At 45.0% G+C, this 26,112-nt stretch overlaps 1 protein-coding gene across 2 annotated transcripts; it reads right to left on the reverse strand.

Annotated features, from left to right (window-relative positions):
• Positions 1–246: 246 nt before the first annotated feature.
• RAN (RAN, member RAS oncogene family) lies at positions 247–21,352 on the reverse strand. 2 transcript variants are annotated; one of them, XM_068119505.2, is made up of 7 exons: positions 21,176–21,352; positions 20,911–20,955; positions 15,130–15,214; positions 12,585–12,710; positions 10,083–10,270; positions 1,585–1,755; positions 247–1,358 (listed from the first exon to the last, which is right to left on the reverse strand). In XM_068119505.2, exons 2-7 carry the CDS (start codon positions 20,944–20,946, stop codon positions 1,314–1,316), a joined length of 651 nt encoding a protein of 216 aa, XP_067975606.1. In that variant the 5' UTR covers positions 20,947–20,955; positions 21,176–21,352; the 3' UTR covers positions 247–1,313. The 2 variants fall into 2 exon arrangements, with proteins under 2 accessions (XP_067975606.1, XP_067975608.1); XM_068119507.2 differs by having other exon boundaries at positions 21,167–21,301.
• Between the last annotated feature and the right edge of the window lie 4,760 nt (positions 21,353–26,112).

Below are 26,112 nucleotides of genomic sequence, written 5' to 3' on the forward strand. Positions count from 1 at the left end.
GACGCTCCCCTCCCCCCATTCTTGGCACGTGTACCTGACCCCCCCCTCTCCTCCTTGGCACGTGTACCTGACCCCCCTCTCCCCTCCTTGACATGTGCACCTGTCTCTTCCCCCCTCCCCCATTACCAACCACCCCATCACTTGTTCCAATTCCAAACCATTTCGTTTATCCTGTTTATTTCATCCACTAATCCCGAAGATTTGCCATTTTTCACTGTTGTCAACATTAAGTTTGGATAAAACATATTCATGGTGTTTATGAACTTTAATGTTGAAAATAATAAAATAAAAACCAAACAAAAATTAACCAATTAGTCATTTTGAAGCAGCGTCAACACCGATTTACTCCTCACTTGAACAGATCAAAAGTAGGAATATTCTCAGTAAACCAGGAACAAAATCAGGTTAGTACAACTCAAGGTAAATACAAAGCACAACGGACATTTGCCCTATCATTCCCACAGCACACCTGACAATTATAATTAAACACCTAACCTCAGGTAACAATTGCTCCAGAACTGAACATCGATACATCCAATGCATTAGAGGCCATTATGGAAATCCAGCACCAGAGGCCTACGTGCGTGTACGGGGGACAGGTGCGGTGGCGTGCTCCGGTATGAAGTGGTTACAGGCGTCATCGCAAGCTGCCCATGGACGTCAGTACTAAAATATGACGAGTCGTGATTATGGGGCAGGTGGGTCATCATGCTCTCAAACGAGAAGGTAAAAATTAATCCATAGCACAAAAGGCCGGAGAGTAGTTTTGATCATTTTGTCTTAAAATGAGTCAAGGTAAAGGTGTTTCTCGTTTCTCACCAATTCATCAAAAGCACTCCCAGACCGGCTCAAGCAATCCTTTAATTCAACTTCCAACCGCACGCAGCACAGGTGCAATGAAACCAAAAACGGTACAAAAGTGTTCACGTGACATTGTTAGGATAAACACAAACAGACCAAAGGAGCGTGACGGCTCGGCCATGGTGATCGGAGTGAAGAAGATGCCAAAAGGTTCGTCACTTCGACTTTGGCAAGAACGGAAGGCCGAACGTACATGGAAAATTTAGTCTGTGCGGATGAACGGGACGAAGCCAAACCGGAATGGGATGACGAACGGGCGGCGAAACCCTCGATTTGACGACCAGGTCGCGATGGCCAACGTGGGCGACCAAGCAGCCAATTGTGCACGGGGGAGAAGCGAACGCTCCCGCACGCTTCATTGAGGCAGAGGAAAGGAGACGGAGAAGGGCTGCGAGGGTAGTCAGAACGCATTTATTACACAAAATAAACAGATCATGGAAAAACGAAAATCATCACAGATCTTCGTCCTCTTCGGGTAACGCGGTCTCTTGAGCAATCTGCACAACACGCACAAAGGTAAAAAGATATGGCAGCCTCCTTCACAACAGGACAGACAAACCATGGAGCAGCAGATGCATCACATTTTCCCGAGTCTCAACGGGATACCACGACCCCAAATGGTCACCGACGACATGCAAAGCAAACAAAACCAGGCACGGCTGGCAATCCGGCACACACGACGGCCATTTTGGCTCCATTCTCGGCCACGAGGATCGACCTCACCTTGAGTTCGTGCTCGTACTGGTGCGCCAAAGAGGGGTCCATCTGCACCTCTGGCGGGGCCAACGCCGGCATCGCCACGAACTCGAGGTTCGGATCTCCAACCAATTTCCGAGCCAGCCAGAGGAAGGGCTTTTCAAAGTTGTAATTGCTCTTGGCGGATATGTCGTAATACTGAGAAAGATGCAAGTATACCAATCAAACAGGAGAAACACAATTCCGGCAAATATGTGGGGAGGTTCCAGAAAAATTTGTCCGGGGACGGAGGGATGTGCTAACGGAGTGGTTAAAATGCATTCCAAAGCAAAGGAAACTAGAGCAATGTGACTGTCGCCAATATGCCTCCGCATTGTCCCACAACAGGTAGATGCCCTCGTTCTCTGTCCTAGAAATAAACAAGTTTGATTTAAATCCCGTCAGCTGTTTTCAAGTATCACATTTTTATCCGACATGACAGGTTTCACATTGATCGGTGAAGCAGTTTCAGAGAAGGGATTTTATTAATTACTAGCAAAGGTACCCGGCGTTGCCCGGGTTCCAAATATGTAGAAAGTATATGACTTGACTTATAGCAAGTTGATGTGTAGTTCATGTTGTATGTAATTATATGTACATAACATAAGAACTTGCTATAAGTTAAGTCATTTAAGTAAAAAAAAAAAAGAGTGTGTGTTGGTGATTTAGGTCCAAGTTCAATCCATTTAAGGACTGTATCTCAGAACGGGCCACATTTGGTGGCTTCACAAATTTTTGCCGCTGCTGGGACTGGAACATGGATCGTCTGCGTGGCAAGGAAGCACATGATCCACTGGGCCACCAGCGCTGCCTCGGCAAAATATTAACAGAGTTTTAGTCAGCAAGAGATCTGGGGTGGACAACATTTCTTGTTCTGCCGTTTGGTGCTCTGATGAAAAGATGTGTGCTTGCCCCAACACGTGAGCATGCAACGTGGAGTTGACCATGAGAGAAACATGGACTTGTCAGTTCAACTCCAGCAACCTTGAGAGACTGTCCCTGAGACTTGTTGATGGTCATAGCAAATGATAGTCTCACTGGAAACTGAAGACGCTTGAACTGAAATGGCATATCTGCTGGGATGATGGGAATCCGTGGAATAAAAACATCCTCTCCCTTGGCACAACCAGTCATAATGGTGGCTTCGATCACATGGGGCATAAGAGTTTTGACAGCGAGTCTTGTACCGTTAGAGTTTTGGTGCATCCAAATTTCGTAGCAACATAATGGGGGCTCCCACTTTCAGTTGCAGATTGTGAGGTGGAACGCCAGTGAGCTGAAGAGAGTTTAGAAACTCTGTTGGATAGTTGACAGCATCGTCAAGATCAACTACAGTGTCAACTGACTTGCACCATGTGGATTGGTCTGGTAGCTGTTGAATGATGGTGGCATTAATATCCTGCACAATGTCATTTTTGGGAGCAAGGATGGCACGTTCACAAAGCCACTCATGGTTTTTATAATTCTGTGAGAGGCTCGGATAAACCTTTAATAGCATTTCTTCAGATGTGTCGATGATTGTTCCACAATTTGGGGGTATTGTGACATATCCAGTCTCAGTGTCTACTGGTAGCTGACCATTGCCCAGTTGAAGCAAAACCTTTGGAAACTGGCCTGCTGAGACATCTCTATTAAGTGCAACTCTCATGTTGGTAGAAAGATGGAGTTTTTCCACTCGACTCCAAATGTAGGATTCTTTGAGGCATGCTCTCAACTCATCAGCAGGTGTACCCTTTGGAATGACTGGTAGAGCTTGCCTGAAATCTCCAGAGAGCAAGAGTGTGACTCCACCCATGATTTTAGCGTTACCTCTGAGATCCTGTAAGGTGCGATCGAGAGCCTCAAATGCAAGTCTGTGAGACATTGTGCACTCATCCCATACTATAAGCTTGGCCTGCTTTAGAACCTGTGCCTGTCCAGATCCTTTGCCAATATTGCACACAGGACTCTCATTGTGGGCCAGGTTGAGTGGCAGCTTAAAGGCAGAATGAGCAGTCCTGCCACCTTTGAGCAAAGTTGCAGCAATTCCAGATGAGGCCACTGCCATAGCAATCTGCTGTAGTGAACGAACTTGTGCCAAAATTAAGTTGATCAAAAACGTTTTGCCTGTTCCACCAGGTGCAGCAAGGAAAACAATTCCACCCGAGTCAGATGTCAACAATTGTTTGATCCTTGTATAAGCTTCTTTTTGATCTGGAACCAAGAGTGGTTCATTTTGGTGGACATACTGTTGCAGCTGTTGAATGTCATAGGTGGTTGCCTGAAGCATCTCTCAACTGAGAGTTGCAGGTTCAGTTCGTACAGGAGCAGGCAGTCCACACTGTTGAAGATCCTTGCCAGCCATGGACTGTACAGTATTTTCAATGAGTACCAGTGCTTGGTTGTGCATGGCAGAGGTAAACTGCAGGTTTGGGTTTTTTGACTCTTGTTGTGCTTGATACAGTATGTCTTCTGTCATGCTGTCCTGGTGATGATGCCAAAGTTGGTCAGGATTGGATGGTGAACAGGCACAGATAATGATAGCAAAGAAGCTCCTCATCTTGCTTGGAGAATGCGAGACTGCACCCTCTTCCAAGGTACTGTTCCAGTGTGCATCATCTTCCAAGAGACCTCTTCTCAGGCAAGCTTCACGGTATGTTGCACAGACATATCCAGCAACTGTCTTGAGATCCTGGAATGAGGTTCGACCATGAATGTTGTGCAGGAGGAGTCTGAGATAAAAGCACTCAGAGTTGCTGGGATGAACAGTGTAGACACGACCTAACACTTGACTGGATCTGATGCGAGGGTGTCCAGGGATTGTTGCACCTTGCTTTCTTGGCTGAAATGCCTCTTTCCCTTCTTGCCAGGTGTAATATCTGGGCACTTCACAGTCGAGAAGACTTCTAGCAAAGGAATCCTGTTTGCACAAATCAAAGAATGCAGTTAGTTTGGTCCGAGGTGGCTGCTGGGCTCACTGCAGCGCGGTTTCTTCTGTGAAGTAAACTCTTTCCCCATTTTCCAAATGGATCTCAAGATGCATAACACTTTGGTTATGTCTAGCTAAATCGGCCGCTTTTCTAGAAGTTGTCTGGGCCAGAGTTTCTGCAGCCCTGAGTGCTGTCTGCCTGGTCTGCTGTGCAGCAATTCGCGCTTGTGTTTGAGCAGGAGTTTGAGCTGATCTGAGTTGTGCCTCTCTGGTCTGCTGTGCAGCAATTCGCACTTGTGTTTGAGCAAGAGTTTGAGCTGATCTGAGTTGTGCCTGCCCGGTCTGCTGTGCAACAATTTGCGCTTGTGTTTGAGCAGGAGTTTGAGCTGATCTCAGTTGTGCCTGTCTGGCTCGCTGGGCTGCAAGTCTAACTTCTCTCTCTGTTGAGGACTCTCTTTGTCTCTTTTGTTGTACTTGTATTGCATGTGCATCTGCACTTGCAGAACGTTGCCTCTTAGGTCCCATTTAAGAAGTTACTGAGAAGTGATTGTAAAAAAAAACCAAAAAAAAAACCACCTTTAGAGGCCATTGAGAAGTGATTGTAAGAAAGGAGAAAAACAAATGTATTGAAACGTTAGTGTTGAGTAGTATACGACACCACTGAGTGAAGAACAATATCCGTATGGACTGAAAAACATACATTAGTGTTTTGTAGTATATGACACCAATGAGTGAAAAACAATATGCGTATTGACTGAAAAACAAACACCAAAATCAACATAACTATATCTTACCTTTTGTACTGACAATACCAGTATTTGTAAACATTATTGCAAATGGCTGTGAACAATCGCCTACTGAAACATCCCATGAGAGAGTATCCTAGGATGAAATAGCTTTGATTTGGAGGCAGTGCAGAAATGTCAAATTTGGTCCCCGGGGGGTGTGGGTGGGGGTGGAGGTGGTCGGGTTTTTTTTGTTCATCAATGATTCTGTGGCGCATGGGGACCCTCGTGCCAAATTTGGTGAAGATCCGTTGAGAAATGGCATATTTAGTTCCGGGGGTGGGGGGGGCGGTGGAATTTGTTGGTTCATCAATGATTCTGTGGTGCATGGGCACCCTCGTGCCAAATTTGGTGAAGATCCGTTGAGAAATGGCAAATTTGGTCCCGGGAGGGGGGGGGGGGGGAGGGGTGGGAGTGGGGGCGGTGGAATTTTTCAGTTCATCAGTGATTCTGTGGTGCATAGGGACCCCCGTGCCATATTTGGTGAAGATCCGTTGAGAAATGGCGACGCTGTTTCAGTACAAACAAACAAACAAACAGACAAACTTTCACGCTTGTAATATAGATTGGCTTTCAAGCTAATATGGCTGCCACACCACGTAACGTATGACCTTTAAAAAATGTACACTCTGCATATGTATGGGTCGGCGATCACGTTTGTGAAGTTTCGTGTTGATCAGATAAGGTTCATTTTTCTATCCAAGATGGCTGCCAAACCAACAAAGCAACGGTTGCTCGAGTGAGATGTGCATGGAAGAAGTTTTGGTAACTGAGTGGCGTGCTGACGAGGAGGGGAGTGTCGTTGAAGCTGAAGGGAAAGGTGTATGCTGCATGTGTGAGAAGTGTTATGATTTATAGGAGCGAGGCATGGGTAATGAACGAAGAGCAGCAATGAAGGCTGGAAAAGGTGGAAATGAGAATGGTTCGGTGGATGTGCGGAGTATCGTTGAGAGAGAGGAAGACAAATGATGAATTGCGAAAGATGATGGGAATAGAGCCTGTGATTGATGCTGCGAAGAGGAACAGGTTGAGATGGTTTGGTCATGTGTTGAGGAAGGATGAAAGTGACTGGTTGAGAAGAGTGATGGAAATGAATGTAGAAGGAAGTAGAGGACGGGGAAGACCGAGAAAGACTTGGCTAAAGATGGTCGAAGAAGAAATGCGGGCAAGTGGGTTAACAAGGGGAGATGCAGAAAATAGGGCAAAATGGAGAAGATCGTCATGGGGACCGCAAGGCTCACCCCCGCTCTTGCAGGGAAAATGGCTTTAAAATGCCTGTTGTATGGCTGCCAAACCACGAGACCTACCACATAATTTTCAACCTATATGCAACAATGGTGTTACATGATATATGTAAAATTTCGCATCGATAGGGTAAGCTGTTTCAGATATTATAATCATTTAATATTTTCCTGCAATCCAATATGGCTGCCACACCATGTGACCAATGACGTTTTCATGGTCATCTTTTAATCACCATGCTTAGTCAATGACACATGTAAAGTTTCGAGTCAATCGACTTGGTGGTTTGGGAGAAGATGCTTTTTTGGGGGTTTAGGTGAAATCCAATATGGATGCCAAACCTGGGACCTATGATGTCATAAATTAAATATTTCAAAACACAAATGCGTCATAGATCATGTGCATGCAATTTCAGATTTTTAGGATAAGGAATTTGATTAAAACATTATTGGCCGGTATACCACTTCACCTATGATGTCACCATTATCATGCTTTTGTTCCTCATTGGGAGCACTTGACAATGTGCCAAGTTTCAATTTTTTCCATTCGATGGTTTCCGAGAAATAAAATTTTAATTATTTGCATTTAATCCAAAATGGCTGCCATACCACGTGACCTATGATGCCACAATTACCATAAAAATATTCTGCATGGTGTCACTCCTACCCTGAAAATTTTGTCTCAATCCGACATGCGGTTGCTGAGAAAAACGAGGCTTAGCCCGTACGGACGGACAACCCAAAAACATCATGCCAGGGGCGGAAGCATAAAAACAAAACAACCACCACCACCACACCCAAAATGGCAGAGTAAAGGGAGGGCAGCTCGAACATCATCCATGGATTACGTCACTCAGTTATGAGGATTCTCCAATATGGTAATCGTAATAACCGGAGTCCATACAACACCTTACACCGCGCAGTCTTGAGAGAAAAGGACATGGGAAGAGTCTTTTAATCTCTTGCTTTGCATGTCCGAGCACGGTCCATATTTGTTTTGTTCATGAACCTTGGATATCAGGCATGATGGTAACCAAACGAAGCCGATGGGCCAAACCGAACAGTCCAAACCTTCTGCCAACTCCTCTTGGAGAAAATGGCGATTTTGAAACATCTGAGAAAAAGATGCACCAATCAAGCAGCGCTGAAGGCCGCCACATTTATGAGACTCTCACACAGTTATTCTGCCCTCAGGGCACAAAGGCATTAATGCCCATTTTCATATGTCCTCTGCCTTCAGAGCATGAACATTTTGTCCATGTAAATGATCTCAGTCCTCTCTGGAAGGATGAAAGTAGCGCAAGTCAGAGTAGCGGAGCCTGGCGAAGAGGAATGCGTTGGTAAATTTGGTTAGGGAACGAGGCGAGGCGAGGAATGGAATGGCTAGAACTGGTTAATTCTTTCAAAAGCGGAAAAACAGGTTTCGGGTTTTTGTCAGGTCAGTCTTTTGGGACTGCTACTGGTAACATGCAACCCAGTGCTACCTGTCGCATGGTCGGGTTGTCGGCGACTAATCCGACACCCCTCTGGTTTTGCTGGTGGGGAGACTGACTGGGACACCCTGCCAGGACCAAAAACAACACCTGGCAAAGTGCGGATGAGCTCACATAGGGAGCCAACGGCCATCCAGCAGGGAAGATGGTGTCTCCTAAAAAACACCCATCCAGTTTGGACCGGTTCAAGTCATACCAACGATTTAAAAACTGGTACGTGCTGCTTCCTTGCTTGAAAAGGATAGAGCACGGATAACCCCCATTGGTTGGCATCCATTGGGAGGAGGAAATTCCTCTTGAGGAAATGCCCCACTGAGAACAATGAGAAAAGCAGCGCCATTGTTATGACATCACTGGTACCCAGAGTATCCCGGGAAATGGCGTTGAGTTTAGCATGTTTCATTCTCTGACCTGGTGTTGGCTTTGCGGTTAGGGTGCCAGCTTGGGATCCTAGGATACTGGGTTCGAATCCCGGTCGATCGCTGAATTAACACCAGGGGGGTTGACTCAGCCTGTCATCCTTCCGAGGTCGGCTAATTGAGTACCAGCTTGCTGGGATGAATGATCCCGGTGTGTACCCCAATTTAGAATAGGTACACCGTATCCCTGCGCATCGAAGAGGCGACCAAGGGTTGGCGTCAGGAAGGGCATCCTGCCATAAAAACATTGCCTCAAAACAGGGAACCATGATTGTCATGGGGCCCGCAAGGCTAACCCCCGCTCTTGCGGGGAAAATGGCCTTAAAACGATCATTCATTCATTCAATCATTCGGTCAGAGACTATTCATCATCCATGAGGGCCCGCAACATCAGGACTATCGTCTTTAGAAATTATCCTGCAAGAATAAAGTACCTGGCAATGAAGGACAAAACAAAACCCCCTTTTAATGTCGTTAACGATATTTTTATCGTACAAAAAGATTGGCCATGATTTGTAAAGATCGAGTGCACGATGTATCCTGCGAATTACCGTGTCAATGACGTACGTGTACGTCATGCATGAATACGTAATGGCCAATTATAGTGGGGCAACTTAGCATAACAATTGTGCATTTTGTGAGGAAAGCACCAAATTTGGCACACCAGTAGACTATCATATTATGAAAAGATCTGGATATTGGGCCATCTCAGATTCAGAGATTTGATTTTTGCAAGATTTCGATTCGATTGGGATCGAAGAGAACACCTTCTTTGTCTTCTGTACAGTGAAGTTGCCAGCCCTGAATTCTCTGGCTACATCTGGGTGCTTCATTGGGAGTGCAACCATGTCCCTCAGGTGAACAGGGACCCACCTGGCATAGTGTGTGTGGTCTAAGGCATGGAACCATGGGACCAGTTCCGTCAGGGCATCAAGGTACATCGTGAATGAAGCCTGCCGCAGAGAACGCACGTAGACCAGTACCAACATCTCTAGTTCCAGCACAGTTGCCCAGTACTGAAAGTTGGGAATGTCTTCTCCTCTCTGGTGACACCGGTCTTCGAACTCAGGCAGGTATTCTGCATCATCAGCATATGTCATACAGTGGCGTTCATACGCACGGTGTTGCAGGATGTGCAGTGCCGCTGCAGTGATTTGATGAGCTCTTCTTGTGCGGGTGACGTGGGCAGCTCGCAGGAAGGAGTCGGCCGTCGCTGGCGTTGTAATCTCAGCTTGCAAATCTGCAAAATCTGCAAATCTTGCAAAAATCAAATCTCTGAATCTGAGATGACCCAATATCCAGATCTTTTCATAATATGATAGTCTACTAGTGTGCCAAATTTGGTGCTTTGCTCACAAAATGCACAATTGTTATGCTATATTTAGCTTACCTGCCGGACTATTACGGAATTTTGGAACCTGTGTTAAAAAAAAAAGAAGAAAAAAAGATTTATTTATTTAGGCCACCGATCTATCGATAACCCGAAGGAAGGGAAAAAAAAATCACCGACGGAGCTTACTGGTGGGACAGCAACCATTAATAAAACAGGCCACACAAGCAGCAAATGTACCTGTTAACTGGAGGTTTTAAAGAACGAGACCAGCAGATGTCTCCTCCATGAAAGCATTAGCATATGGTACCTGAAGATTCTTCTTGCGATGAAAGACAATGGACTTTGCCTTAACCTTCCGGTCTTTAATGTCCACTTTGTTCCCACAAAGAACAATGGGGATGTTCTCACACACGCGCACCAGGTCTCTGTGCCAGTTGGGGACATTTTTGTAGGTCACTCGTGACGTCACGTCAAACATGATGATCGCACATTGACCTGAAATGTAAAAATCCACAAAATAATATTTTCAGAACTAATTACACAAACAAGATACATTCTTGGAAACCTTCTACATTTATCAAGAATCCCTATGTTGAACCATATACACTCCGGGACAAAAATAAATAAATAAAATATGAGCCAAACTGTTTTTTTTGGGGGGGGGGGGGGGGGGTTTTAGCCACAGACGCGCAGGGCACATTCCAGTTTTAATTGATTACTCGGGTTACAGCAACTAAAAGCCCTCTGTGCGGTTTACAACAATTTATATGAAAACATTCGTGTTTTAAGAAATGTTGTTCTCAAAAATAAGAAAATTACAAAATTCCCGTATTTGTCTTTAAAGGCCAATATCTCAAACAAGACAAAATAAATCAAAAATGTAAACATAAAAAAGGAAGGTAAGACTTTTGAGTTCTGCAGCACAAAATTTAAAATATATATTATACTGTTCGAGTATATTTTTAAAGATGTGCAATGCATTATCAGGGTGGTGTCAAGTTTTTTTGACTGTTTAGTGCACATGTGTGATGCCTAAATTGCTCCAATTTATGACTTGTACAGGTAGGTCATGTTTTTGTGTTTCAATTTAGAAATGTCTCCAAAAAGAGAACTTTCATGCTGATGGGGATGTTAAATATCGAATTGCTTGTCTTCATCAAGCGGGAAAGACATATGCTGAAATCCACAAGCACCTGAAGAAGAAGAACATCCATATTTCTCTGCCTACCATAAAGAGAATAGGTCTACAGTTCCAGAAAACTGGTTTTACTGCAAGGAACAAGGGATCTGGCAGGCCCAGAGCCACGACAGGTAAAGATGACAGGTGAATGCAATTTTTAGTTCTCCAGGAAAGAAAGAAAAGCCTGCGGAAACTGTCAGAGGAGTTCAGAACTGCTGAAACCAAGACCGTTTCCAGAAGGACCATCACAGGAAGGTCGACCGATGTTGGTTTTACCTCAAGATGTGCTAAGAAGCCTCGATTATCTAAGATAAACATTCAGGACAGATTGCACGTTTCGGCCGAACTTGGGAACTGTGATTCAGACTGGTTTCAGAGAGTTCTGGGAGGTCATGAATCAAGAGTTCAGATTTGCGGTGATGCCCCAGAACGTTACCTTCGCAGATCTGGTGAGAGATTAAACCCTGAATACATTTCAACACCCGTGAAGCATGGAGGAGGTGGCGTCATGCTCTGGGGTGCATTTTCATCTGCTGGTATTGGTGAGCTGATAAGGTGTGGACAGTCAATTACTGCCAAGGAATACCAGTAATATTAGTGACAGGATTACTTCCCAGCCTCCAAAAGTTATTTCGCAGAGAGAAAAGCAAATGAGTCTTTTTTCCACAAAATAGTGCCCCAGCCCATACTGCAAAAGCCTCCAAAAATGGTCGGAGAAAAAGTCCCTGAAACTTATGTTCTGGCCTGGTTAGAGTCCCAATTTGAAGTAAATAGAGAATCTTTGGACCGATATCGAGCACAAACTTATTGGAACGAAATTTTCCAATTCTGATCAACTTTGGTAAGCTGCCAAACATGAATGGGGCAATATTGAGATTTATTGGTGCAAGAGGCTTTGTGAAAGATTGACCAAACTGGATAATTTTAAGAAAGCTGAGGGACAAACTATTCCATACTGATTTGTACAGTTATTTCCACATGATCTGGTGTGTTTTTAATTATGTATGTATTGTATGTATTTATGTATGTATTTTATGTATTTATGTATTTTTATGTATGTATATTTTATGTATGTATTTTATGTATATTTTATGTATTTAATTATGTATGTATTTAATTTTAATTAGTAAAATTAGTATGCTAAAATAGTGATGACAAAAAATGTTTTAAAAATTGACCACTCATATTTTTTTGCCCCAGAGTGTACGTACCACGCCTTTGGCAATCACAAAAAGCATGGCCAATGGACAATTTATCTAGCAATCCTAAACCATGTATAAAGTTTTAATTTGAATGTTTTCAAAAAGAAAAATAGTGCAAGATAACTTCATTCAGTAAATAGGAAAATTAGTAATGTGTGAATAATAACAGACAAGATGCAAAATGAGAGGAGGTGTATGGGATGGGTGGGAAGAAGAGGAGTTACCCCATTTACTGAAGAGGGAAAATGGGTGCGAATAAAGGAAGGAGGGAAGAAGAGGAGGGGAGTGAGTGATGGAGCGGAGCGAGCAGAGGAGGCGAGGGATGTCGAGAGCGAGCAGAGGGGACGAGGAGGGAGCGGGCGAGGGAGGGGAAAGGAAGAGGAAGTTGTCCGTGGACACGCAGCAGTTGTTCATATCCGATTTGCACCTTGGATGTAGTATCCATCTCGAAGGCCTCCAAATTTTTCTTGTCCCGCAGTGTCCCACACATTGAATTTGATAGGACCACGGTTTGTGTGAAACACCAGGGGGTGGACCTCAACACCAAGGGTGGCTGCACAGGCATAGGAAGGAAGGCAGGTTAGGTCGAATGATAATGTATGTATTACAGTAATTACCAAATAATGATCAGTTAAACAAAAATAGGACCCCGCAGACCCTTTTGCAACAGGCATTTTAAGGCCATTGTCCCTGCTAGAGCGTGGGTTAGCCTTGCGGTCCCCATGACAATCTTCTCCATTTTGCCCTATTTTCTGCATCTCCCCTTGTTAACCCCCTTGCCCGCATTTCTTCTTCCACCATCTTCAGCCAAGTCTTTCTCGGTCTTCCCCGTCCTCTACTTCCTTCGACATTCATTTCCATCACTCTTCTCAACCAGTCACTTTCATCCTTCCTCAACACATGACCAAACCATCTCAACCTGTTTCTCTTCACAGCATCCATCACAGGCTCTATTCCCATCATCTTTCGCAATTCATCATTTGTCTTCCTCTCTCTCTCAACGATACTCCGCACATCTGTCGAACCATTCGCATTTCCACCCTTTCCAACCTTTGTTGCTGCTCTACGTTCATTACCCATGTCTCGCTCCCATAAATCATAACACTTCTCACACATGCAGCATACACCTTTCCCTTCAGCTTCAACGACACTCCCCTCCTCGTCAGCACGCCACTCAGTTCCCGAAACTTCTTCCATGCACATCTCACTCCAGCAACCGTTGCTGAGTCAGATCCACCTTCTCCATTCAGCATGTCTCCTCGGTAGCAAAATGTTTTCACACCTTCCAGCTTCACGCCGTCTCCAAGATCCAACTCAACATTTCCTCCATCTGCAGCTCCCTCTGTGCACACCTCACACATGAATGGAGCTGCCACACTGGTTAATGACCCTCTCAGACCACTACATTTTTGATGAACCCACTCAGCACACATTGTACATTGAATGGAGTTCACTCCGACACCCTTCCTGCACACAGCACACGGCCACATCCGTTCTTTCCACCTCACCACTTGCTTTACCACTTGCCATCACCTTCGTTTTTCTGATATTCACCTTCAGACCTTTTGTCTCCATACATTCCTTCCACTTGTTCATCTTCTCCTTCAGTCCATCCATACTTTCCGCAATCAATCCCAGTTCATCTGCATGCAACAACTCCCATGGTAAACCCTCCTTTACGTTCCGAGCCAACCCCCTCCATCACAGCTACAAATAGTAGTACCGACCCCTGATGCACTCCCACCTTCACCTCAAACTCACCACTGTTCCCGTCCTTCGTCCTTACAGCTGTGCGCGCTCTCTCGTACATTGCCATCACTACTCTGATCAACCATTCCTCTACTGCTAACTTCCTCAATGCCCATATCACTACTTCGCGTGGAACCCTATCGAATGCTTTCTCCAGATCAACAAACCCAAGAAACAACTTCCTCCTCTTGTCCATATACTTCTCCTGCAACTGTCTTCGGAGAAGTACATGGAGAAGAGGAAGAAGTTGGTTCTTGGGTTTAGACCCTGATATTTTTTATGCCGTAAACAAACTTTGGTAAATCACTGGTAATGAAGGTTGTGGTCAAGTTTCATCAAACCAGTGTGTGTAGTTTCAGAGGAAAGAGCAAATACCTATTTTGGGGGGGGGGGGGGGGGGGGCGGCGGGGAGGGGAGGGGTGGAAGGGTCAAACCCAGCTGGATGCACTTTGAACCCGAGTAAACCCCCTTGAACGCAGATTTTTTTTAAATGTCGTAAACAAACTTGAGTTACAACATACAAAATATCATTTTAGACAAGTTTGGTAACACCCCCATCAGCAGTTTCGGAGTTATTGCTGCAAGTGTTTATGGATAGACGGATTGGCGACGCGTCATCCCATTAGCTCCCCGGAATTACATTCCAGGTGAGCTAATAAAAACATGAGTTGGGGTGGCGTGAGTAAGATGGAATCATAAAGGACAAGACCAGTTTTAAAATCAGGCTAACACCAATCACTAAAGAGGGCAGAAGGGATAAGCTGGCATGTAATGATAGTCTAGATTGAACAAAATTTAGGTAATCAAAGACCAACAGGAAAATCGCAGGAATCATTTCTGTGGTGGCCTCTACGACAGATATGGTTTTTGGAGTTCCTGGTTATCACCATCAGCTGGAACCTGTCTTGGGAAGATCATTTGTCCTATCTGGCATCAAAGACTCAGAATTTTCTGTGGGGATAAGTCCTTTCTCCCCAATCCTCAACTTATAGCCGTGTTCATCTGGAGCGTCATATAGCATCGCTACCTAAGGCGGACTGGTGCCGCTACTTCCCATCTTCTATCCTCCTTGAGATGCTGGAATCTAAGGTTTTCAATTCTGCTCATCCATGAGCCTTAATACCTGTACATCAAAATAATATAAAAAGCAACAAAATACTTTTAAGAGGCCTGCGATTGCCAAAGTCGAGGGGGTAGTGGGAGGGAGATTTGCTGAGTCGTACCGACATATTTCTTCTCAAACTCTCCTGTGAGATGACGCTTTACAAAGGTGGTCTTACCCGTACCACCGTCACCGACAAGCACCAGCTGCACACCAGTAAAACAAGAAGAGTCAAAAGATAAACTTCTTAAAACCAAATAAAAGTACAGCCGGATCCTGACGTTCACAGTCCCAACACTCACGGAGCATGTGTATTCGCGGTTCATAACATATGACATGCTTCTACATTCGCGGCCCTGCAATTTGCGTTATTGCGGTTTTTGCAGGTGCACCACATATCCCACCAGCCATGCATCAAGCAGCTGCATGTGCACAAAAAAGCACATCTTCCACGAGCCACGTACATAACAGTTCCAAAAGAATCTTTCACCACCCACGCAAACAATGTCAACAGCTGCATAAACCATTTACCACGAGCGCCATGGATAACTGTTCTAAAATCATCTTCCACACGTCACGCATAAAGCAGCTGGACATGCGCAAAAAACCATCACCCACAAACAATGGGCACACTACCAACCCATCCACCATCTCCCCACAAGCCCTGCACGAGCACTTAGGTGCAGCATATGTCCTGGGTTTCACCATTTCTTCTCATCCCGCTGCTTTTTTTTGTTTTTGTTTGATTTTTGAATACAAGATCGAGGCTCGTGTAAGAGCGAACATTAATCACAAAAAAACATAAACGGACACACAAAACATATAATAAAGGGAGCGGGAGACAAGATGGGGAGAGAGAAAACACACAAGCACAACAACAGTAGAGGACAGGGACATCTGGAGATCTGTGGGAGGGAGAGCGCTTGGGGGAAGGGGAAAGGGGAAGGGTGGTGTTACGGATTTGTCACTTCCGTTGTTGTGGTTTTCATCCACTGTAAACATTTTTGATTCCATGTACTATTATTGTTGTAGTTTGAGGGAAATATAGATTACTATTTTCAAAAGGTAAAAAAGTTAGTTTTAAACCGGACGTTAAGTTAGTTAAGTTAAGTTACCGGACGACGACGAAGAGGAAGAGGAGGAAGAGAAGGCGGAGCGAGTGAGTCGGACAAGAAGCCTAGTTGCTTTGAGGTCTGGAGCGAACGTTGCCGAACGAGTCACGAGTGAACTTTGGGTTTCCCAGGAAAGGGATTCCTGCCACAGAGTTGTTATTGCTGTGACAGATAAACCTGCGTGTCAGGTTTTGAGGTCAATTCCGAAGAGAATCGTTGGAGTGCCGTTACGCCACGAGAACGGGCCGTCGGCCATTTTGACTCGCGCGCTTTGCGCATCGCTCAAGGTTTTTCACTTCGTTTCAACCATTTTCACCGCATTCAGACGTTAATCTGGGGTGCGTGTGTCACGTGGCTTTTGAGTGGGAAATCTGCGGTTCGCCGATTTGGAGCCGTGGAACGTCCATACCCGAGGGTGTGATTTCCCAGTCGCCTTGAGGGCACCTTTGCGCAGCTTTGGCAGCAGGACTGCGACTGTCATCCTAACGGGATTCTGGTCTCGATTGGACATCGTTCTGACGATCGCTGGAGCGGATCGACTTTGGCTTGATGCAGGAAGAGACATTGGGGAATGTTCTTCTTTTCGCTCACTTGTAGACCAGTGAGTTATATTGTACGAACCTGATGGTACCATCATAGGAAATATATATTGGTTGTACAATTGATTACTATTGTTGTTGTACTGTTATTCTTGTGTGATCTTAATACAATACTTGTTTGTTGGTAACAATTGGTGTGGTTTCACCATTGATCTTTGACATACAGAACAACACATCTTTCTGCCATGACTCCTCTCGGGGCTCGGAGGTACACCGTGACCGGGGTTTGGGGAGGAGTACGTAACAGAAATTGGGGGCTCGTCTTTGGTGACAAAATTTCAAAATCTCGTCCGGGATTAAATTCCTTAACATTCGTCAGGGATAGAATTCCCTAACATTCCCAATGGAATTTTCTAACATTCCCAAATTTTTGAAAAGAAAAAAATTTGAAATTTTTTTGTGTGAGGGTTAACAGTTGTTAACGAATAGTCACCATGGTGTTTGACGCAGAAAAGTTTGCGGCGTCCCATAATGAGGCACAGTTCCAAGCGTTAAGATCGGAACTCTTGATATTGGCCAAATATTTTAACTTGGAGGTCCGAGTTAATATGAAGAAAGCAGAGATGCAGACATTGGTGGTAGAATCTCTGGTGGGACAAGGAATATGGAAAGAGGTAGCCTTGGATTGGTTACCCGAGGAAAAAGAAAATGTGGAGCTCCGGAAAATGGAGATGCAACTGCAGAGCCAGGAAAGGTTAAAAGCAGAGGAAAGGAGAGCTGAAAAAGAACTCGAGGAGAGAAGAGCAGAGGAAAGGAGAGCCGAAGAAGAAAGAAGAGCAGAGGAAAGGAGAGCCGAAAGGGAGTTAAAGGAACGTGACATGGAGTATCAGAAGGAACTTAAACTCAAGGAGCTGGAATTAATGGGAGAACGGAGAGAAGTAGCATCCATGCCGGCTAGTTCGACAACTAGTCAGAACACTTGGGATGTTGGTAGGCATGTGAGGCTGGTTCCACCCTTCAATGAAAAGGAGGTAGCCAAGTTTTTTTTACACTTTGAGAAAGTGGCTCAAATGCTAAAATGGCCTGTGGGGTCCTGGACTAGGTTAGTGCAAAGTGTTCTGGTGGGTAAAGCTCAAGATATCTATTCGGCTTTACCGATTGACCAATGTGCAGATTATGAGATAGTGAAGAAAACCATTCTCAAAGCCGATGAATTGGTCCCTGAAGCTTACCGGCAAAAATTAGCAGCCTGTCATGGGCCTACCTACAGGTTCATGGCATACCATAATCTGTTGGTTTGACGACACAGAGACACACAGACACACACACACACACACACACACACACACACACACACACACACACACACACAGAGACACACACACACACACAGACACACACACACACAGAGAGACACACACACACACAGAGACACACACACACACAGAGACACACACACACACAGAGACACACACACACACAGACACACACACACACACACACACACACACACACACAGACACACACACACACACACACACACACACACACACACACACACACACACAGACACAGAGAGAGACACACAGAGACACACACACACACACAGAGACACACACACACACAGAGAGAGACACAGACACACACAGACACACACACACACACACACACACACACACACACGTACCTGATGATGCGGCCGATAAGACTACGCACTTCCAATCCGACATCAGAGAGGTTTGCGGGGAGCACTGAGTTTTTTGGGGTGCGGGGGGTGGTGGGAACATTGGTGCGGTTAAATACACCACAGGAAAATACGGTATTCAAAGACGAAAGAGGTTTTCCCGACACCACGGAAGACAGGCAGACAGGCAGAGAGGCAGACAATTGTCGGGTTGGCATGGAAGGTGGGAGGGGAAGGTTTCGACGACATGGAGCCTGAGGAATTGGAAGATCTCATCGTCTCGCATGGTGAGTAGCTCACTGAGGAGGAGTTGGAGACCATCACTAAGGCTTCTTTGGAGGACAGTGAAGAGGAGGAAGAGGTGGTGAGGCCTTTCCTGACCATCGAGTTCCTGGCTGAGGTGTTGCAGGATATGAGAACAGTTGCTGACAGGTTAGAAGATGTCAACCCATCGATGGAGCGGTCAAGAAGGGGCTGGAAGGTTTTAAACTGCCATACAAAGAGCTGCACAGCAACCTGCAGCAATAGGTAAAGCAGCAAACTATCACCCTTTATATTTTCTCCGGCTCCTCCACCTCAACACCTTCAGTGCCTTCGCCTGCATCCCCTTCACCTGCGTCTTCTTCAGAGGAGTTCATACAATTTACTGAATTCTAAATCATCATCATCACCATCATCAAAGGTTACTTCACCTGTACCTACCTTATCTTCAATAAAAACAAGAAAGAGCAATCAGAGATTGGATACCCTCGCCAGGACGTGTTTGTACTTGGTGGTTTTTAGGGCTTTTGTGTTAAAACAAATATGGCGGACTCACCACGTGACCTATGACAATCTTTTTTTTTTCCCTCCACCAATTTATCCATACATGATGCTCAATAAATTTAATCTTGATCAGAAGTTTTGTACTTGTCGAATTATGACGTCATAATGGAGGCACCGATGACATCATCATTAACAGATGTTATTCCCCATGGAGAGTTCTTTACAATTAGCCATGTCTCAATTTTTTTCGATGCAGCACTTTGAGATATAAAGCTGCCAAGTTTTCAATTTTTTCAAGATGGTGCTCGTACCATGTGGCCTATGACGTCATAATTATCCAAAAATTATACGGGAGGTAGTGCACAAACAGTGAAAATTTCCTGCCAATTAGACCAACAGTTGCAGAGAAAATCATATTTATTCTGTGCGGACAAACAGACAGACAAATGAAAAATCACTCAAGAGCGACACTTGGCAAAATAGAACAGTGTGCGACCGTGTGCCAATGCCTGGGTGTGCGACCGTGCGCCAATGCCTGGGTGTGCGACCGTGCGCCAATGCCTGGGTGTGCGACCGTGCGCCAATGCCTGGGTGTGCGACCGTGCGACAATCCTGCCTGGGTGCGCGGCCGTGCGCCAACGCCTGGGTGCGCCAATGCCTGGGTGCGCGAACGCCTGGGTGCGCGGCCGTGCGCCAACGCCTGGGTGCGCCAATGCCTGGGTGCGCGGCCGTGCGCCAACGCCTGGGTGCGCGGCCGTGCGCCAACGCCTGGGTGCGCGGCCGTGCGCCAACGCCTGGGTGTGCGACCGTGCGCCAATGCCTGGGTGTGCGACCGTGCGACAATCCTGCCTGGGTGCGCGGCCGTGCGCCAACGCCTGGGTGCGCGGCCGTGCGCCAACGCCTGGGTGCGCGGCCGTGCGCCAACGCCTGGGTGCGCGGCCGTGCGCCAACGCCTGGGTGCGCGGCCGTGCGCCAACGCCTGGGTGCGCGGCCGTGCGCCAACGCCTGGGTGCGCGGCCGTGCGCCAACGCCTGGGTGCGCGGCCGTGCGCCAACGCCTGGGTGCGCCAATGCCTGGGTGCGCGGCCGTGCGCCAACGCCTGGGTGCGCCAATGCCTGGGTGCGCGGCCGTGCGCCAACGCCTGGGTGCGCGGCCGTGCGCCAACGCCTGGGTGCGCGGCCGTGCGCCAATGCCTGGGTGTGCGACCGTGCGCCAATGCCTGGGTGTGCGGCCGTGCGACAATCCTGCCTGGGTGCGCGGCCGTGCGCCAACGCCTGGGTGCGCGGCCGTGCGCCAACGCCTGGGTGCGCGGCCGTGCGCCAACGCCTGGGTGCGCGGCCGTGCGCCAACGCCTGGGTGCGCGGCCGTGCGCCAACGCCTGGGTGCGCGGCCGTGCGCCAACGCCTGGGTGCGCGGCCGTGCGCCAACGCCTGGGTGTGCGGCCGTGCGTGAATGACCCGGTGCGTGAATGACCCGGTGCGTGAATGACCCGGTGCGTGAATGACCCGGTGCGTGAATGACCCGGTGCGTGAATGACCCGGTGCGTGAATGACCCGGTGCGTGAACGACCCGGTGCGTGAATGACCCCGTGCGTGAATGACTGGAGTCGGAATCGAAGTTCCGCGTTTCGACGTCATCTCGATTGGATTACGATAAAGATTAAAATGCCGTGTGCAGCTCCAACCCTCGTGTTCACATTCACAACCAACGATGAAGGTTCGTGTTGGAATTCAAAATCCGCAATGCGAGGGAGGCTTAGATTGGCCCTTGTAGGACAGAGCACAGCGCACAGGTAATCTCACCTTAAACGTGACCATCCCCTCTTCTTGCGCAGCCATAACGATTACCTGCGGCAAACACAGCTCAGGATGAGGATAACGTACAATGTGAGGACGTGTAAACCGTTGTATACGAGGTTCAAAATGACGAATGTCGAGTACGGTTAATACGCGGGAAATAGGCCGCATAGGCCGCACATCCGCCCGATCACCGAGAACCGGCGTCACAACATCCAGAAGCACCACAACACGACTTCTCCCGACCACACACAAAGCTCACCCTCCTTACTGGTAAGCGCGAACACAAAATGTCACAGAACTAAAGCCGATGCCAACCGATGTCTCCGGCACTGCGACGACCCCAAAAATGGCAGCTCAAGCGCGAGAGCAATGACGTCACGGCGGAAGCAACTAGAATCTGCCTTGAGGGCATTTATACAATTGAAACATTTCAAAAAGCGACAATAAAAACAACTGCGAGCCAACGACGCATTTATTATATACGAACCGCGCATGCGCGGCGACTTTTTGTTGTTGAGGTTCCATTTCGTGAGATTGGCACGAAAGGAAATATCAAATAAAATTTGCGATTTGATCGAACATGGCCGAACTATATATCTGCAGCACTTCGTCAATTCCATCCAGTTTCAACTGAATTTCACCGGGAGGGGAGAAAGTACTCAGTGCGTTCCATGAGTAAGCGGCTTGTTTAACGTTGACCAATTCAAAACACTCGAGCAAGCACTCGTACGGAACGGGCTGCTCGGCACCGCTTAACAACATGGCGGCCTCGAAGGAAACAGTTAATCGTCAATGGTGTCGTCTAACCGGAAGTGGACCATGCTGTCCAGGTCATGCTTTTTAGTTTTACTCGATCCTCGTGTGACATCAACTTACCAAACGAATTGGTTGTTTTGGTAGCGGCTACAGAGGACATGACGAAGAGGAAAAGAAAGATAAATAAATGAGGACTCACAAGAGGGAGCCTCCCGTCCCGCCAAACTTGTACGTACTTTATGGACGTTTAAATATGATGACGACGGCCATTTTTGGTAAAACTCGCATCGAAGAGCCGTCGCTTCGCTCATGGGAACACCATTGTTTGCGTAATGGGGAAAAAGGGTTGTTGTTGTTTGGTGTGAAAAAGACATGAAACCAGTACAGATACATTCAAAGTACACCGCCCCCATGCCAAATAATTAGATATCCGACAGCGCGGCATTGCCGGGGCGCCGCCGCAGTGCAGCTCATGGAGGCTGCATTGGGTTTGGGACTTGGGAGAGGTGCACAATAATTGATTGATTAATTGTATAATTAAAATCAATAAAAGATTATCACAAATTATTTTCTTAATCAATTGGCTAATAGCATAACTAAACCACTAGTGCTTCATCCGAAGATGTATCTTTTAGGAATTTAATTAAATAAGTCATTAATAAAAAAGTAAATAATTAATTGATTAATCAATAAATAATTAATCAATTAAATGATTAATCAATAAATCAAAAATATCCTTGATAGCCACAGCACTTGGTCACTCATGTCCAAATATGAGCTTCCGAACTCAAAAGGTGCCTGAGATATTGGCCAAATGAGAAAGAAAATAAATAAATGATTAATAATGAAAATAAATAAATAATAATCATGAAAAAATTAAATAATTAATAAATTCGGTCAAAGAACACATAAATCACCACCATTTCATCAGAATCTGGAACTTAAAAAAAAAAAAGTCATTAATCGAATAATTTAAATAATTAATCGATTAATTGATTAATTAATAAATCGAAAATAGCCTTTGCAGCCAAATTACCTGGTCATTGGCATGTCCAAATATCAGCTTCCTAACTCAAAAGGTGCCTGAGTTAATGGTCAGAAGAGAAAGGAAATTTGATTAATTAAATAAGTACTTAATTAATCGCTAATAATTAAATAACTCCTCAATTACTTGATTAATCAAAAAACAAAAAATACCGTTTTTGACAAAGGACTTGCTCACTATTGTGCCGAACTTTCAGCTTCCTAGCTCAAAGGATGGCTGAGATATCGCCCGGACAAGCAAGAAAACAAACAAACAAACAATCAAACAAGTACACATACATTCAAAGTACACCGCCCCCATGCCAAATAATGAAATATCCTACAGCGCGGCATTGCCGGGGCGCCTCCGGCGCCCGGCAATACCGCAGTGCACCTCATAGAGGCTGCATTGGGAGGAAGAGGTGTTCGCTAATTGATTGATTAATTGTATAATTAAAATCAATAAAAGATTATCACAAAATATTTTCTTAATCAATTGGCTAATAGCATAACTAAACCAGTAGTGCTTCATCCCAAGACCTATCTTTTAGAAATTTTATTAAATGTCATTAATAAAAAATTAAATAATTAATTGATTAATCAATAAATAATTAATCAATTAATCAATAAATAATTAAGCAATTAAATGATTAATCAATAAATCAAAAATATCCTTGATAGCCACATCACTTGGTCACTCATGTCCAAATATTAGCTTCCCAGCTCAAAAGGTGCCTGAGATATTGGCCAAATGAGAAAGAAAATAAATAAATGATTAATAATGAAAATAAATAAATAATAATCATAAAAAAATTAAATTATTAATCAATTTGGTCAGAGAACACATAAACTACCACTATTTCATCAGAATCTGTAACGTAAAAAAAAAAAAAATTCTTGTCATTAATCGAATAATTAAATAATTAATCGATTAATTGATTAATTAATAAATCAAAAATAGCATTTGCAGCCAAATCACCTGGTCATTGGCATGTCCAAATATCAGCTTCCTAACTCAAAAGGTGCCTGAGTTAATAATGGTCAGAAGAGAAAGGAAATTTAATTAATTAAATAAGTACTTCATTAAACGCTAATAATTAAATAACTCCTCAATTAATTGATTAATCAAAAAACAAAAAATACCGTTTTTGACAAAGGACTTGCTCACTATTGTGCCGAAATTTCAGCTTCTTAGCTTGAAGGATGGCTGAGATATCGCCCGGACAACCAAGAAAACAAACAAACAAACAAACAAGTACACATACATTCAAAGTACACCGCCCCATGCCAAATAATTAAATATGCTGCAGCGCGGCATTGCCGGGGCGCCTCCGGCGCCCGGCAATACCGCAGTGCAGCTCATTGAGGCTGCATTGGGAGGGAGAGGTGTACACTAATTGATTGATTAATTGTATAATTAAAATCAATAAAAGATTATCACAAAATATTTTCATAATCAATTGGCTAATCGCATAACTAAACCAGTAGTGCTTCATCCGAAGATGTATCTTTTAGAAATTTAATTAAATAAGTCATTTATAAAAAATTAAATAATTAATTGATTACTCAATAAATAATTAATCGATTAATCAATAAATACTTAATAGATGAAATGATTAATCAATAAATCAAAAATATCCTTGATAGCCACATCACTTGGTCACTCATGTCCAAATATTAGCTTCCCAGCTCAAAAGGTGCCTGAGATATTGGCCAAATGAGAAAGAAAATAAATAAATGATTAATAATGAAAATAAATAAATAATAATCATAAAAAAATTAAATTATTAATCAATTTGGTCAGAGAACACATAAACTACCACTATTTCATCAGAATCTGTAACTTTAAAAAAAAAAATTTTTTTGTCATTAATCGAATAATTAAATAATTAATCGATTAATTGATTAATTAATAAATCAAAAATATCCTTTGCAGCCAAATCACCTGGTCATTGGCATGTCCAAATATCAGCTTCCTAACTCAAAAGGTGCCTGAGTTAATAATGGTCAGAAGATAAATGAAATTTAATTAATTAAATAAGTACTTAATTAAACGCTAATAATTAAATAACTCCTCAATTAATTGATTATTCAAAAAACAAAAAATACCGTATTTGACAAAGGACTTGCTCACTACTGTGCCGAAATTTCAGCTTCCTAGCTCAAAGGATGGCTGAGATATCGTCCGGACAACCAAGAAAACAAACAAACAAACAAGAAAACAAGAAACCAGAGTGAAAACTGAGTACTCTCTTTCAGCGTGCGTCACTGCCGAGCCCCCTTCGGTGCCCAGCAATGACGATTTGCAATGCCTGGAGATGGCATAGGAAAGGAGCGGTGTACAACAAGAAACCAGAGTGAAAACTGAGTACTCTCTTTCAGCGTGCGTCACTGCCGAGCCCCCTTTGGTGCCCGGCAATGACGATTTGCAATGCCTGGAGATGGCATAGGAAAGGAGCGGTGTACAACAACCAGAGTGAAAACTGAGTACAGTACTCCCTTTCAGCGTGCGTCATTGCCGAGCCCCCTTCGGTGCCCGGCAATGATGATATGCAGCGCCTGGAGATGGCATAGGAAAGGTGCGGTGTACAACAAGAAAACAAGAAAACAATCAAACAAACAACCAGAGTGAAAACTGAGTACTCCCTTTCAGCGTGCGTCACTGCCGAGCCCCCTTCGGTGCCTGGCAATGACGTTTTGCAATGACTGGAGATGGCATAGGAAAGGTGCGGTGTACAACAAGAAAACAAGAAAACAATCAAACAAACAACCAGAGTGAAAACTGAGTACTCCCTTTCAGCGTGCGTCATTGCCGAGCCCCCTTCGGTGCCTGGCAATGACGTTTTGCAATGCCTGGAGATGGCATAGGAAAGGTGCGGTGTACAACAAGAAAACAAGAAAACAATCAAACAAACAACCAGAGTGAAAACTGAGTACTCCCTTTCAGCGTGCGTCACTGCCGAGCCCCCTTCGGTGCCTGGCAATGACGTTTTGCAATGACTGGAGATGGCATAGGAAAGGTGCGGTGTACAACAAGAAAACAAGAAAACAATCAAACAAACAACCAGAGTGAAAACTGAGTACTCCCTTTCAGCGTGCGTCATTGCCGAGCCCCCTTCGGTGCCTGGCAATGACGTTTTGCAATGCCTGGAGATGGCATAGGAAAGGTGCGGTGTACAACAAGAAAACAAGAAAACAATCAAACAAACAACCAGAGTGAAAACTGAGTACTCCCTTTCAGCGTGCGTCACTGCCGAGCCCCCTTCGGTGTCCGGCAATGACGATTTGCAATGCCTGGAGATAGCATCGGAAAGGAGCGGTGTACAATGAAAGAAATGGGGGAAAAATGTATGATTTAGAATCGTGAAAGTGGAAAGTGAAGATTCGCGGAGATTTGTAATCAACGTGGTGGATAAAACATCTTTG

The sequence above is a fragment of the Myxine glutinosa genome, chromosome 6 (genome assembly GCF_964187855.1).
Source record: "Myxine glutinosa chromosome 6, kmMyxGlut1.1, whole genome shotgun sequence".
NCBI classification, from domain to species: Eukaryota; Metazoa; Chordata; class Myxini; order Myxiniformes; family Myxinidae; genus Myxine; species Myxine glutinosa.

What these genes read in the sequence shown, in the direction of transcription:
- RAN (XM_068119505.2), bottom strand. Translation starts at nt 20,946, where the DNA reads ATGGCTGCGCAAGAAGAGGGGATGGTCACGTTTAAG. An exon ending in AGGGGATGGTCACGTTTAAG is followed by an intron (nt 15,215 to 20,910) that starts GTGAGATTACCT and finishes ACTGGTGTGCAG; the next exon opens with CTGGTGCTTGTCGGTGACGG. An exon ending in ATCGCAAGAAGAATCTTCAG is followed by an intron (nt 1,756 to 10,082) that starts GTACCATATGCT and finishes CATCTTTCTCAG; the next exon opens with TATTACGACATATCCGCCAA.